General features: G+C 40.8%; 1 protein-coding gene across 5 annotated transcripts in view; it reads left to right on the forward strand.

Moving 5' to 3' along the window:
* The window catches only part of hook3 (hook microtubule-tethering protein 3), a 30,072-nt gene extending 13,666 nt beyond the window's left edge, over positions 1-16,406 (forward strand). Inside the window, exons 10-24 of one of the 5 annotated variants that reach the window (XM_056587920.1) lie at positions 875-1,015; positions 1,402-1,489; positions 1,801-1,914; positions 2,347-2,457; positions 2,905-2,989; positions 3,720-3,789; positions 6,467-6,607; positions 7,003-7,090; positions 8,504-8,538; positions 8,664-8,746; positions 9,717-9,817; positions 10,511-10,615; positions 10,708-10,779; positions 11,239-11,375; positions 12,903-16,402. In XM_056587920.1, the coding sequence (XP_056443895.1) occupies positions 875-1,015; positions 1,402-1,489; positions 1,801-1,914; positions 2,347-2,457; positions 2,905-2,989; positions 3,720-3,789; positions 6,467-6,607; positions 7,003-7,090; positions 8,504-8,538; positions 8,664-8,746; positions 9,717-9,817; positions 10,511-10,615; positions 10,708-10,779; positions 11,239-11,375; positions 12,903-12,918 (1,387 nt within the window). In that variant the 3' untranslated portion in view covers positions 12,919-16,402. Of the gene's footprint in view, positions 1-874; positions 1,016-1,401; positions 1,490-1,800; positions 1,915-2,346; positions 2,458-2,904; positions 2,990-3,719; positions 3,790-6,466; positions 6,608-7,002; positions 7,091-8,503; positions 8,539-8,663; positions 8,747-9,716; positions 9,818-10,510; positions 10,616-10,707; positions 10,780-11,238; positions 11,380-12,902 lie in introns of those variants that run through there. The other 4 variants (XM_056587917.1, XM_056587916.1, XM_056587918.1 and 1 more) reach the window with 4 other exon arrangements.

Here is a 16,406-nt window from a genome sequence, read left to right on the forward strand (position 1 = left end):
CCACTGTAGATTACAGTGACTTTAATCTAGGAAGGTATTATTGTAGCAAAGGTCTTTAGCACCTGTAACTGCCGATTTTGTATGCGTACACTAAAGTCACATATGTGTAACAGTGAATTTGATGTCGTAAATATTTATTTTGCATGTGTACTCTAAAGTCCCAAATGTGTAACAGTACATTTGAAGTCGTAAATATTTTTTCTACCATTGTTAACACTAAATTGGGTCTACGAGTTCACAAGTCTGTGTTACAGGTGCACAAATCCTATCCTGTGCATCACAACTTCAAAGTGTCATGCAATTGACACTTTTGCTGCAATAGGTTATCTTCAGTCGAATATTTCGGTAGTTACATAACAGGAAACGGTGCAACTTCGTCTACCTTGACTTCAAGGTAGAAGTGGAAGAAGTGTTTTTTTAGGTCAAGAGGCTAGACATTATTGGCTTTTCACATCATTACATTGGACTGAGCTATTGTTTCCAGGGCACACAATCCTGAGTATTTTCATTTCCTAGCTATTTAAGAGATTAATGCATTTTTATACATTTTGTGATGCTATAAGTGATTTGTGCAACCGTAACTCTCAATAGCTGATCTTCATGAGGAGCTCTTTAAACCACACCATGTAACATCTACATTTTGGAGAAAGTAATCATCCACCTTGGAACCTTCTGAAACGTAGCTCATCATGTTTACTGCTTTTTGCAATTGCAAAACCATACTATTGAGTCACATAGCAGATGCTTTACCCGACGTGACATACCGTGTATCCAGATCAACATCAATACGTAGCAGCATCTCGCCTGTGGACTGTGGACATTGAGGATGTAACTCCCCAACCCTAACCCCTGTCCCACCATGCTCCCCCACCAGGTTGGAGGCGGCCAAAGACGACTACCGTATCCGCTGCGAGGAGCTGGACAAGGAGCTGGTGGAGTCGCGCTCCCAGAACGAAGAGCTGACCTCGCTGGCCGACGAGGCCCAGTCCCTGAAGGACGAGATGGACGTGCTCAGGTGGGGGTCCCAGAGGGTTCTGTTGGGGGGGGAGCGTTAAGGGGAGGGGCTGATCTTAAGGCGGGCCGGACCTGTTTTGAGTCAACATGTGGTGGGTTGTGGGAAGCTTGGAATCTTAAGTGAATTTGATTAATTGGTATTTCCACCACACCGCACAAAGGTGATACAAGTAATCCATGGGGAGTTGTGTATTTTTTGGTTGACGGTAAAATAATAGAAGGGTTCGTTTTCAATCTAGAGCATGTATGAAAGGTTTTATGTTTAGATATATGGATGGATGGATAGATAGATGTCAGAATCTTTTAGAGAGGTCATGAATCTCCACTATGTTTGTTTCGTTTTTTACTTGAATAAAGTTTTAAAAGTACAGACCGTTCCGCCCACAGGCATTCCTCAGACAAGGTGTCCAAGCTGGAGGGCACAGTGGAGTACTACAAGAAGAAGCTGGAGGACTTGGGGGTCCTCAGGAGACAGGTACACACGGCAAACGCAACACACACTTCTTTCATTCACAACCAGGGAACCCCTTCTGATACCAGCACATGTCCTCCCCCTCCCCCTCCCCCCTTGAGGCTATTAATTGTCATTGTATATCAACATCCAGGGATACATATATATATATTTTTTTAAGTGTCTCATTTTAAAGTCTCCCGGTTGATTGCAATGGATGATTCCTTTAAGTGATTACCAAAAGGACCATTCTGTTGTCTTTGGTTTAATATAATGATGAGGTGCAGTTTCTCAAGCCTTCCTCATGGTCTGTGTTCCTGTCGCCATGTGTGCAGGTGAAGCTCCTGGAGGAGAAGAACACCATGTACATGCAGAGCACCCTCAGCCTGGAAGAGGACTTGCGCAAGGCCAACGCTGCCAAGGGCCAGCTTGAGACCTACAAGAGACAGGTACGGCTTTCAGAAGATGCCTCTTGGTTTCTTAGGAACCCACTGCTATTCTCTTGATAAATATCCACGTACTTTCTCAAACACCCATGTGTGACGACGTTAATCAATATTTACTATTAGGATTAGTCAAAGTGAACTCTGGGCTCTGTGCTTTAATATAACAACGTTGTATACGAGTTTCCTCTGGTAGGGGAAGAACAGAACACTGAGTCCTACAGATATGAATCATGCAAAGCTGGTTCATTGTTTTTGTAAATGCCATTAGTGCCTGCTTATCCAAACCATAACAGCACAGCACAAGTTCAGCAGGCTACCCCCTCCTACCCCTCCCTCGTCATAACTTTCATAAAGCCCTTTAAGTACCTGACTGTCTTATTTCTAGTTTGAACATGCTGGTTTATGATTGTTTACTGTCAACTGTTTGCCCTGCAGGTGGTTGAACTCCAGAACAGACTCTCAGAGGAGTCTAAAAAGGCAGACAAGATGGAGTTTGAGTACAAACGTCTGAAGGAGAAAGTGGATTCCCTACAAAAGGAGAAAGATGTACGTCGTTATCAGTTGCTTTTTATATCACTTGTAGTAAAGGCAATTATTTTTGTTAATTGCTCTGTGCAATTTTATTGCTGTCTTTTTTATAAGATATGTTAAATGTCTTGTGTGTCTACATCTCGACCCCTTGTGAATTGCCTCTGTGGCAGTGACGTGAGAAATAATTCAGGCTATCACTTAGAAATATGCTCTAGAATATGTATGCTATTTAGGTTTGGCTGTTAAAACGACAAACCACAGAGGTGTGTCCGCTGTGATGACTATCTGCAAAATGAGGCAGTGAAATGTGATGATCATCATTGTAAATGTGTAGTCTAAATGTATGTCGAGTCATCACTTGTCAAGTCAGTCACTCTTTGTGGTAAAGCCTTCTCTGAAACCAGTTTTCCTGTTTAATTCATGTGTATTCTTGTTCTTCTTATTATTGTTTTCTCTGTGTAGCGTATGAGGACTGAGCGAGACTCCTTGAAGGAGACCATCGATGAGCTGCATTGTGTTCAGGCCCAAGAGGGACAGCTCTCCACAGGTACAATAAATACATGCATAGATGTAGACCTAAACACATGCACAGCTGAGACATGAAAATATGCACAGATGTAGACATGAATATATGCACAGATGTGCGCATGAATACATGCACAGATGTGGACATGAATACATGCACAGATGTGGACATGAATGAATAAATACATGTCTATGGTTTATTATTCAGTGCAACAAATTTGTGAAGACCATGGGACGCCAGAGGTGCGTTGCGTATGGACATGTGGAGACTTGTAGTATAACTCCACGTTGTGTCTGAGCAGCAATGTATTTAATGTCTGCGAATGAGTGTTAGGTTTTCACAGCTCTCTTCCTATGCAACATCGCTCATTATAACAAACGACGGTATAAAAAAAGTATTAAACTTTGGTGTGGGTCATAACCATTGGAATAAGACGCCCCTCTTTCATATTAGTCTCAATCAAGAGTTATTTTTTATCGTGTAAGGTTGAAGTTGAAACCGTGGGTTCACTGGCACTTTAAATCTTCTTTGAATAGAACATTATTCAAATTGACATTTACACTTGCGTCTTTAATATGCCAAGATGCATAATTGCCTTTGGCAATGGCAACAGATGGTATTTTAATTACTAAGTTACCTTTGATGAACGGAAGATATTATTTGTATTCTAAACACGAGTTGAACCGGTTAATGTTTGCCTTTCCCTGTACAACCATTTGCAGCTATAATACGATTTGTGTCCTTATTTTAGGTTTGTTCCCACTGGCCACTGCGGAGGGCTCTGATTCGCTGGCTGCAGAGATCACCACTCCTGAAATACGGTAAGTCCCTTTAAACCCACACAGGAATCCCGGTCAAATCTGGCTTTCTTTGCGCTAGATAGTCGGCTGATGCACTATTCGGGTTAACCCATGAAGTCTCTGCACAACATGTGTAAAGCGTTTACCGAAAATATCATTTTTATGACTGTTGTGAAAAAAAGAAAGAAAACGGAAATCAGCCATGGATTCTGTTTGTCGTCGACCACGTTGTGTCCATGTGTATGTGGCTACATGTGTGCAAGATAACTATTAAGATCATTGAATCTCTTCCTGGTTCTGCTGATGCAGATTTGAAAGGCGTGCGTGTGTGCGTGCGTGCGTGTGTGCGTGTGTGTGTGTGTGTGTGTGTGTGTGTGTGTGTGTGTGTGTTGAGCATCTGGCGCGTAGGAAGTGCATAACCTGCCGGGGTTGCATCAGACTGACTTTTGCATTCCGACCCGTCTGGTATTAATTCGGTCCCTCGCGCTCCAGGGACTACTGGTAGCCACGATACACATTTTAAAGTTTAAATTCCAATATGTTGGTGTGCTTCTTTTCTTGTGGTGGTCTTTTTTTCCATAAATGTTTTCCATTTCATTTTTGAAACGACATCGAACAACTGCAAGACTAGTTTTCTTGCGAGCGATTCACTAGCTTCATAAATTGAGGTTTGAATGTATTTCTCCCACATATGTAGATGGTTTTCTACAATAGTTGGGCCAAGGTTTTTTGCCAAGTCGATTGATATGTTAAGTGAGACTTCCCTGCGACTCTCTGTGTGCAACAGCGAGAAAGACTTCTGTTGCACTGCTCTGACTTGAAATACAGGCCGCTCACTTGAGGAGCTCTTCAAAGTCATCTCTGTAGCCTAGTCACTGCTACCCTGCAGCAGAGAGCTGTGGGTATGTCTGGAATCATGTAGTTTGCAGTTGGCAAGCAAAACAGTGAGCCACACCCTTGTTCAAAGCTTAAAAGCACCCTTCCCCCAGTAGAGGATTGCCAACTTTCTATTCCATCTAGAATTCACACAAATTATGGATGATAGTAAAGCTGCAATTCAATGGAGATTTCGAAAATATCTTTGTAATTGTAACAGTTCCACTATAATCTTTGAACTATTTTAATCTCTTTTAATAGGCAAAAACGATTCAGTACTGCAAAGTGTGAAGTAAATGTGTATTCCAACGTTGGATAGTTGTGTCTTTATGTAGGAAAAATATGCAATTAGGTCTGGTTATGGCCAATAATGGAAAAATATACACTTGACCACATTTGTGGATTTGTCGCCATCTAATGGTCAAAAGGTATGGAGTCAGAACAGTCTCATTATTAATGAATGCACAGAGAAGGATTCACAAATGTATTTTGTGATTTATATATAAATTACTCTCTTCTCACAAATACATTTCAATGCACACACAAATGGATATCGGCATGTATAAATGTAAAATAAATCCATAAACAAAAATAAGTTTCACAAACATATTTCTGATCCACACACAAATATGTCTTGTTTTAAATAAAGGTAATATAAATCCATAAATATATTAATTTAAAAAAGATTTGCAATTTTCATCAAAAATGTATTTGGATGTTGTTACATTTATGTACAAACTGTTAAACTTGAATTTACAAGACGCTTTTCATTTGTGAGCTTGTTTGCATTTGTGTGTGAAACTGTCTGCATTTATGTGTGGATTTTTGAGACTCTCCTGACGTCGCTAGATTCACAAATGCATTTTTTTCAACAAGGAAGTCTCTGTAGCCAATCAGATGCCTCCCTCGTTTTCAGTCAACCACATGACTGCTGTGACTGGGTTTTTACGTCGGTGCCGTTTACTACTTTAACGGCACCGATAATCCCAAAACCCAGTCGAAATTAGATGGAAAAAGTGTCGTGACGCAGCATTTACTTCTTCACCACCTAGAGATTGTTATGTACGATCATTCAAAAAACCATGTTCTTTCCGATAGAGTAGACATTTGACAGAGAACCGGGAGGCTCGGAGGCTGGACTCAGAGGTCGGAACTGCAGCCATGTGATTGGCTGAAAACGAGGGAGGCATCTGGTTGGCTACAGAGAGTTCCTTGTTGAAAAAAATGCATTTGTGAATCTAGCGACGTCAGGAGAGTCTCAAAAATCCACACATAAATGCAGACAGTTTCACACACAAATGCAAACAAGCTCACAAATGAAAAGCGTCTTGTAAATTCAAGTTTAACAGTTTGTACATAAATGTAACAACATCCAAATACATTTTTGATGAAAATTGCAAATCTTTTTTAAATTAATATATTTATGGATTTATATTACCTTTATTTAAAACAAGACATATTTGTGTGTGGATCAGAAATATGTTTGTGAAACTTATTTTTGTTTATGGATTTATTTTACATTTATACATGCCGATATCCATTTGTGTGTGCATTGAAATGTATTTGTGAGAAGAGAGTAATTTATGTATAAATCACAAAATACATTTGTGAATCCTTCTCTTTGCATTCATTAATAATGAGACTGTTCTGACTCCATAAAAAGGAGGCGATGCTGGTTGATACATCGAGTATTTTTTGTACGTGCATTCGTGTGAACCCCATTTTTGTATCCATGATGTAAAGTTTATCATTAGACTTACCTTGGAAGTGTACATTTGAATGAATTCTCAGTTGAATTAATCTGTTCATGTGTTTTCCACAGGGAACATCTCATCCGTCTGCAGCACGAGAACAAGATGCTGAAGCTGGCCCAGGAAGGATCGGACAACGAGAAGATCGCTCTGCTGCAGAGTCTCTTGGAGGACGCCAACCGCAGGAAGAACGAGCTGGAGACGGAGAACAGGTCGGGGAACACAGAGCTGCAGCTAAACCGCGCGTTCGTCTCATATTTGATGTTATCCATAACAAACTTTGAAATGTTAGAAGCTTTTATTTCAGCCACGTGACACAATCTTTAGATACCCAAATTAATTCTGACAAAGGCAAGCTCATTTAGCAATACTAAAGAGACAAATAAGTTAGTCGCTTTGTATTGTTTGCGCAAAAAATGTGTCTCAAACATACCTTATTTCTTTAAATACACTGTATTTGTATACATACAGATATGCATACACAAATGCCTAATTTACTTCAAAGTGTTAATAGCTATTAGCTAACCGTTAAATGTTAAATGCTTACCAATGCTATGGGCTGTATTTCTGGATTGCTAACTGAGTCTTCGGTTTGCTCTACTCCCAGGTTGATTAACCAGCGTGTGATCGAGGGCCAGGGTCAGGTGGAGGAGCTGCAGAAGAACCTCCAGGAACAGGGTGTGAAGGCCGACGATGTGAGTACTGCACCCGGGATTCTCTGACCATGTGAGAGTATCCAGGTACTCTCGCTTAGACGTCTCTCATCAGATAGTCTGAGTACTGCAGCTTAGATACTGAGCATTTCTGTTTATTTTATTTTATGTTAGTATTGCCACAGCATACGTTTCTTTATTTCCAATGTCTGTAGTCTTTTATTGACATTAATTGTCTTTTTTTAATTGTCTCTGAGGCAGTGCTTACTGTAATGGCAACCATTTCCCTCAAATTCATTAACAAATTGAAAAAGTTGTATTATTATAAATAATTATTTTAGTACATAAGTAGAAGAACATGAACTGTAAAACCTCCAGAATCTCAGGGATACATGAACCGAAAACTAGGGTCTGGTTTACCGGGATAGTGTATCGGGTGCAGCCTTGATTTCTATAAATAAACAAAATCTAGCGTCTATCCCCGAGGATGAATTCCTATATTCTCGTTGACCTTTTCATCTTGTAGTATCATTAGTGGTGTATATTGTGCAGATAAGTAAAAAAAAAACGAGTTCTTACAGAGAAGGATATGTAAACAATTGTGCGGTTGGTGTGCAGTTGTGTTATTTTCTACTCCTTAGTAAATCTTTTGATTTTCCATTTTCCATTTTCAAACCTGTTCTCTTCTATCAGATCATAGTAAGTATGACTTGGGCTAGGGACACTACAACATTTCTGTAGAGGATGTGTACAGCTTTTGTCAACGCCTCCTAGAACACATGCAACAACTCAATGTGAGACATACGTTATTAATTCATTAGCTGTTCCTTATTTAAAGGGTGTAGATCCTTTTCACAATCTGACCTTGTTAGATTAGTATCCTCTTCCAATAAGATTGTATTGTATGTGATTACATTGAGTTTTTTCATGTGGAATAGTTCTTATTCCTCTTTCTCGATTCTTACCGCCTCTAAATATTACCTCCTAAATATCTAGATCCTCTCTGAATCTTCCTATTAGAAACAAAACACTTTCACTTCCTCTCCCTTAGTAGAACATTTAGCTGGGTTTCTTCCAAAAAGTCCCTGTTTAGTCTTGCTAGAACAACATGTAAACTCCTCAACTGTATATTTTCTGCTTTACCTTTACTTATTTATGAATGCACATTTATTAAAGTGAACAATTTGTGGTGTCAAACTAAACATGTCTCAGTAACACCGCAAATGTTCATGCAACACTTTATATTTTTCGTAAAGAGTTACGAGGCAACTTACAAACACAACCCTAGTATAATTAAAAGGAAAAAGACATTTGGCCATCTTTGAGCCAGGTTCTTCATATTTTAAATCTTGTCATTCCCCACAAGATGCCCTAAACATGTCGACCTCCCTTCTGCTGTCTCGTCCTGATGTCAACACGTTGTTTCACAGTGTATTGTGTCTTTTTGTTTTGCAGTCTGCTAATATAAAGAAGAAGCACCAAGAACACATGTAAGTTTTCATGTTGTATACATTTATACTTGCTGATGCCAGGCCGGATTAGTTTTCTCTGATTTCATAGTCTGTGACTCTCCCATATCTGTGTTTTTGTTTTAATGGCCCGTGTTTCTGTACAGGGACAAGCTGCGGGAGTTGAACGATGAGCTGTTGAAGAAAAATGCCTACATCGATGACCTGGAGCCCAAGTTTAACTCCAACTGTAAGTCCTCAATACATCACTACTCTCACTAGTATAATGACAACTGTAAGTCCTCAATACATCACTAGTATAACTCCAACTGTAAGTCCTCAATACCATCACTAGTATAACTCAAACTGTTGGTTCTCAATAACATCCACTAGTCCAACTTGTATCACTGCTATAATGCCAATTGTTAGTCCTCAATACCATCACTAGTCCCACTAGTATAAGGACAAATGTCCTCAATACCATCAATATTATCACTAGTCTCACTAGGATGCCAACTGCTAGTCCTCAATACCATCACTAGTCCCACTGGTATAATGACATATTCATCCTCAATACCAACACTAGTCCCACTAGTATAATGACATATTAATCCTCAATACCATCACTAGTCTCACTGGTATCATGACAACAGTCAGTCCTCAATACCATCACTAGTATAATGCCAAATGTAGTCCTCAATGCCATCACTAGTCTAACTAGTATTATGCCAACTGTAGTCCTTAATACCATCACTAGTCTCAGATAATAATGACAACTGTCGTCCTTAATACCATCACTAGTCTCAGATAATAAGGCCAACTCTAGTCCTTAATACCATCACTACTCTCAGATATTAATGCCAACTCTAGTCCTTAATACCATCACCAGTCTCAGATAATAATGCCAACTCTAGTCATTAATACCATCACTAGTCTCAGATAATAATGCCAACTCTAGTCCTACCATCACTAGTCTCAGATAATAATGCCAACTCTAGTCCTTAATACCATCACTAGTCTCAGATAATAATGACAACTGTAGTCCTTAATACCATCACTAGTCTCAGATAATAATGCCAACTCTAGTCCTTAATACCATCACTACTCTCAGCTATTAATGCCAACTCTAGTCATTAATACCATCACTAGTCTCAGATAATAATGCCAACTCTAGTCCTTAATACCATCACTAGAATCACTCAGTATTTGTGTTCTCTCAGCCCAACGGGTGGATGAACTGGAAGACGCTCTGAAGAAGAAGGAGGACGACATGAAGCAGATGGAGGAGAGGTACAAGAAGTACCTCGAGAAGGCCAAGAGTGTGAGTGGATTAATGTTGCATATATATACGGTATATAAATAAATAAAATGTCCACTATATATAACCTGGAGGCAAGAGATCCCACCTAGAACTTCTCCTCTATCTAGGACACTGGTAGTTGGGGGGGAGGGGGGGCTCATGATACTAACAGAAACCACAACCTTGAGTCACATATTTGGAGAAGTTATATTAGAAGTACATTCAAGACACAAACCTCTGCTAAGTCATTGTTATAGGCGGTCTACATACAGGCCAGGCAGTCTGGTGCTAAGTCAGGAAATAAGCCTTTCAGGTACTTTCTAGAGGTTGGGATCGCTGCTTCAATGGCTGCCAGGCGGAAACGACCCAAAGAAGCTTTCCGTACAGAAATGTACAGGCTAAAACCCCTCCATATTGTGTGTATGTGATGATCGGTCGCGTAAAAGACGCACACCAGATCCCAGGATGCAGATTGGTGTAGTTTTCCTCTTTTCCACGGCTGAACTTGACTTGGCACTCTTCCTGCTGAAGGAAAACCTTAATTTGGGAACAGCCCACATGCTGCTTCAACCAGAACGCACCTTTGCGGTCGGGGGCGCTGCCCTAACCCCCTGACTAGCATGGAGGTTGAGCGTCAACACTTGTCCCCCATTACCCCTGTGTGTGCTGGAGTGGTGATCTGAAATGACATACATTTCTGTGTGTGTTTTGCAGGTTATCCGAACACTGGACCCCAAACAGAACCAAGGCTCAGGTCCTGAGGTGCAGGCCCTTAAGAACCAACTTCAGGAGAAGGACCGAATGCTCCATTCGCTGGAGGTAGAATAACAAGCCTAAAGTAGACCATAGACCATACCCATTACTTTTGATTGGCCTTTTATTGAGGACTCTGTGCTGTTTCCACCCAACAGAAGGAGATGGACAAGACAAAGACCCAGAGAGACTACGAAGAGAAGCTGATCGTGTCCGCCTGGTATAACATGGTAAGAATCCCTCACACCTCTGACAACGTGGCTAACTGTATACCAATGCACCCCAGTGAATGGCTGGGATGCATTGGTATAGTTTGGTTACACAACTTCTTCCTACAATGTAGAGAGCGTCGAAGACAAGACGGCCTGCCCTTCCATCGTACCTTTTTTTCTTTATTCCTATTCATTTATACATTGTTGTACAAGCAAACCATGTACCCCTAGCACCACTAGGGGGTGCCATAGACTTTACCAAGTGTTGAAGTGTTGGTCAAGCAGTGTTTTAATACTCCTATGCACTCATTTGGATAGACAGATTTATTGTAAAAGTTGACGTGTGTGATATCAAATCGGTTAAATAGTGTTTTATTTCTTAATGTAACAAAGTCTGTCGGTATGCATCGTATCAGCTAGAGCTGCACCATCAGCAGTGTGTAACTCTCTCTCTCTCTCTCCCCCCCTCCCCCCCAGGGCATCTCGCTGCAGAAGAAGGCGGCGGAGGAGCGCCTGGCCAGCTCAGGGTCCGGACAGTCCTTCCTGGCCCGCCAGAGACAGGCCACCAGCAGCCGCCGCACCTACCCGGGCCACGTCCAGCCGGCTACCGCAAGGTAGAGCCCGCCGCGGCTCGGAGACCCCACCCCCCCCACCACACACACACACACACACGCACACACCCAACCCCAACCCCCACCGGGGCTAAACTATCTTCCAGCACCAGCACAAACCGGTTACCGCGATAAGTCATGTCCCATATCGTTTTTGGTAGGTTCCCCCAACCCTGCCCCCCCACCTGATTCCTTGATTTTCGGAAAAATATAAATAAAGTTCTGGAAACAAGGCTACATGACGACCCAGGTTGTCTCTACTCGCCCAGATCGACCTCCCTAAAATGGCCGACTCGTGAGCCCCCTTTTTGCCCGCTGCCTTGAGTTTTTAACCTTAACCTTTTATCCCCACCCGCTCCTCAAACAATCTTGTGTTGCCTGGTGTTTCTATGAAAGGCCGCCCCCCCCGCTTCCACTAATGTTACCGTCCTAACAAAACAAAGACGCTTGGGCCCCCCCCCCCCCCCCCCCTCCCCGTCATCTGCTGCTCGAGGCGTCTAAACAACAAACCTCTCCACCCGTCCGGGTATACCTCCGCACATTTCTACCTGCTCCAACGAACGAAGGAAACGTTGGAGTCCGACGGGGTTGAGGTTTTTCAGTGGTGATGGATGATCGGTCACAGGCACGCCGTAGCTCCTAGCAGGCGACCAGGCGCGAGTTTTCGCCTTTGGATACAAATGGATCGTGTTTTCTCGAAGGTTCGCTCCATCTCAAGTTAACCCTTTTTTTTTGGGGGGGGGGTCTTCTTGTTGAGTTGGGAGTCGTATCCGTGAAAATAACTGAGACGGGGATGGTGCAGGATGTTGGTTGTGTTGTTATGAGTCTGGTTAACACGTTGTCAGTGATTTTAAATGATGAGTTAGTGTTTTTATATAATGGCAGACATGTATTGTCTTTTTGAACAGGGTTTCCTGTTGCACCCTGATACGCTCCACACTTTACTGTACCACTGTTAGATAACAAACTCATGAGATGAGGTTGGTATAGAATGTAGAAGAAAGATGTGCTTCTTGAGAGCAGAAGGCAGCGAGCAAGGCAGCGACCTCCTGTGTGGTAAATGCATTGACTGTCAGTGGACCTAGGAGTGTGCTTCTGAAAGACCTCGTGATACATGTGTGGCGGGGGAGATAGCCTGACCCCTAGTGGCTCACACTGGAAATGAGTGGACTCAAAGTCACAGTAACATGATTATAGTATTCTGGCCATGGACTTTTAGTCTAACGCTGATGATTTAAATAACATGCGTGTTTGTTTATTTACCTGATTGGACATTAAGGTTGGGTGATCACTATTATCTCCAATGATAAATTAGTATTAAGCACAGCGTACAGGCAAAGTAAGTTTCAGTATTTATTTTCACCCACTAGTATTCCTGTCGCTGTTGTCATTCAGCCCTGTTTTTTCAATGAATTTGAAGCGGAAGTCATTTGGTTTTCATCTACATAGCTAATTCTTTCTCTTAAAAAAAAACCCACAATTCTTTCCCTGATTCATCTGACATCTGGCTTCTCTCTTCCCCCATAACAGCAATATCACTGCATGAACAGCCCTCCTCTAATCAACTCACACCCTGGCCTGGACCGGCCTGGACTGGACCGAGCTGGTCCAGACCGGACCAAAACTGGTCAAAACCAGCCGCTGTCTCGCTGCATGACGCCAGGCCTGAGCTTGTCCGCCCCTTTGCCTGTGCTTACTGTTTGTTTGGTTTTTGTTTGCATGAGTCTTTGTTGCGTTTGCGAGCCTGTGCAGTAACCTAGCCATCCGCCCCAACATCAGCATGGTCGCTTAGCAACCGCCTCCCTATGCAGAGACTAGGTGCGTCCACCAGAAGGGAGATGGGGGTCGATAAACCCCCTCCCTCCACACTACATACTTTCACGTGTTATTTTCAGATCTTCTCTTATCCTTGATTCCCTCCTCTATTGATCATCTTTTCATATTTCATCTCATATTTTCATGGGCAATGGATGCTTGCTGCTTTTACACGTGGCAAAATCATTTGACCTAGCACATGACCTACGACTGTCTGAACACCTTGACGCTAAACTTTGGACCTCCTTTAAGGGTTCAATCCCACCTTGTTTTCCTTCTCATTTCATTTCATTACTTTCTCTTTCTGTTTCAGATCCCGCTTAAAAGCGCATAGTTAATATAAAGAAGAACTGAGGGAAATCTCATAAGAAATTCAACAAAAAAATAGGAACTCATTTTGGTTTATTTCTAAAGACTGATCTGACATTTAAGAAACGCTGGGGGCTATATTAGTGTTTATGAGAGTGGTGCATTATGCTTCACATTGTTACATTCAAACCCGACGACAGTATTAAATAGAAAATGTTAGTGTATTTACCCGTTAACCTAAGAAACAAAGTCGGGCCTTAACTATACTTTATTCACTTTAAGACAGATATATTTTGAGAGATGGTTTGTTATCAGAAGGATAAATAAATACAAATGAGTTGTTTGATTTGAGAACTTTATGGATGAATACGTTGCATTTATTATGGGGTCATTGATGGCTTTTACCTTTTTTTTTATATGTGGCCCCTTTCTCAATATATTTGCTTAGTATATGTATTCCTATTTTTGTTTTGCCTGGTATTTTATGTATATTGCTTGCTTTAAGTTATTAATTTGCTGGTTATACAGCCATTTGTATTTCTAAAGTGCTATTGTTTGTTTTTTGTTTTGTTCTTAATACTGTTACAGAATCAGTTAGTGTATATGGAGTTTTTTACTAGAACAAAATATTGTTATGTGTTTTTATTATGCAAGAAAGGAGATTAGCGTTATATAATTGCATTGAAGCGTTTGACTTTTTACCTGAAGTTAAAAAGGCAAAATCCGTCTCAGTGCAACCGTTGGGAAATGGAAAAATGGATCTTCAGGAAAACATTAATATCTTTGGGATAAATTAGATTAAATGCATTGACATTGGCAAATGGAAGTGCATTTAATATTTACGTGAGATTGAAACAGACGAGCAGTTTTTCAATTATGAAATGTTGAAACCACCAGGAGATAGTAGCCGATTTCAAATAAATAATAATTAACAATAGTTTTTCCCACGTAGAACTAGCTGTCTGAATTTAAGAACAACCATCCTATTTTTCCAAACTCTGTAGGTAAAAAAAGTAAATGCAATGCAATCGTGACTCATTTACAATGTTAATGCCGTTATGGTATAGTTTGTCGATTTTATTTTATTTTTTGCATGTCTCTTATTCTATCATTTTTTTTCGTACCTATTGCCGTTAACGTCTCCAGTTGAATCCGTAAATGAGGGAACATCCAGAACTTTCCTCCCCGTCCAACAACATGCCTCATTTTCACCTGGATCCCAGCCTGTTCTAACGTCACCGTGGTGACGGTGGGAGAATCGGGATACCGTTTCCCGGTATTCCCGCTCCCAAGGAGAGCCGGTTGAGTACTCTTGAGAGACCCTTCCACAGGAAGGGTCTTTATGTTTCGAGACGTACTTCAGACAGGCAGTGCTCATTCATTCAATATCAAAAAAGACCTCCATATTTGTTACTTTTTTCCCCACCCAATAGCAAGAGAGAACTTATTATTGGCTATTGGAAGATTCCATCTTTCTTCTTTCAAGCACTCTTCATGCAGCAGTATCAATACCGCCATCTGTGTTAGGGAAACCATTGTTTTTGACCATGGTGACAAAAACTAGAATTGCTTGACTTGGTGCAACCGTCAAGATACCGTTACATATGTATTATAGAGGGTTAAAATAACCCGTTTGGAAGGTTAGCATCTCTCACACCTTGTGCAATGGTTGTTCTATTTCTTTTTTATCAATAGGATTTTTTTTTTATTTTACATTTAAACTGAAGTAGCATATAACCTTTCAATTTGCCAAGTTTTATATTGCTTGTATACAAACACACCATGTACATATTGTGTTAGGAGGACGTTTGAGTATGGTGTTTGGTGAGTGGCTGTGGTCGGATGGGATTCACACAGAATCTGTCAAACCACAGCCTGTCGATTAAAGAAAAAACAAGTGCTTCCCACACTGCAGATTTTGGAAAAACAACATTGTAAATAAAGCTTGTATAAAACGTAACCAATTTGTCTGTTTTGTTTTGGAAGGTAAAATTATGCATTTCATTGAATTATGTTTTATGCAGGTGAATTGGTCAACAATTTACAATAAGTGTACATAAATTAACCATTGTTACTAATAATGACCAATTAAAAATCGAAATTTTCTTTTAAATCTCAAACTTTGGAATGAACAAAGATACCTCAATTAAACTACATAAGTATGTAATGACACATTCTTATGATGTCATTTATTATTGAAAGTTCCTTATTTAATCAGGTTGGTCTCATTGAGACCATTCCTTCACAAGGGAGACCTGACGTAGAAAGTAAAGTTCTAGTATGACAGAAATGGATGAGGCATGACCAATAAACACTTGTGGTTAGAGTCTGAACAGGAAGGGAGCTGGGGTTCTCCCCAAGCACACCAGGAACCCCTCATTATTATGGTGTAACGATCGAGGAAAACATGTCATCCCGAACGGAATCAAACCGAAATGCTAGCGGCCCAATCCCGACGGTCCTCTGGCAGCTCTTTCAATCTATTAAAGAACTCGTTGGTATCTATTGTTTCATCTTCTACACAAGTGTTTACATTACAATGATGAAAAAATACCTCTTCGAGGCATTTTTATGTAATGTAACAATCTAATTTGTTTGACAATATAGATTATAATTGCCCTATCAGCTCTTCCTGAACTCTTTAGATTACAAACATAAACACAAAAGTTTTTGCAAAGTATGCCGTACTACACTGCCTCCAGTGGTCAAACACTTGGGGTGCTCTACACTGAAACGTAGTAGTAAAGCTCTGTTTGTTGGGACCACCACCGCTGAAACACTCATATACTGTCGCTAGGTGTTACAAATAATGATTCTTCCTCAATCAGCCTCATAGCAGGAGAATATAAATTGTATATATTGTAAATACTAGCAGACAGCAGCTGAATCCTTAAACAAGCATATGGTTTT

This window comes from Gadus chalcogrammus, chromosome 4 (genome assembly GCF_026213295.1).
Source record: "Gadus chalcogrammus isolate NIFS_2021 chromosome 4, NIFS_Gcha_1.0, whole genome shotgun sequence".
NCBI lineage: Eukaryota > Metazoa > Chordata > Actinopteri > Gadiformes > Gadidae > Gadus > Gadus chalcogrammus.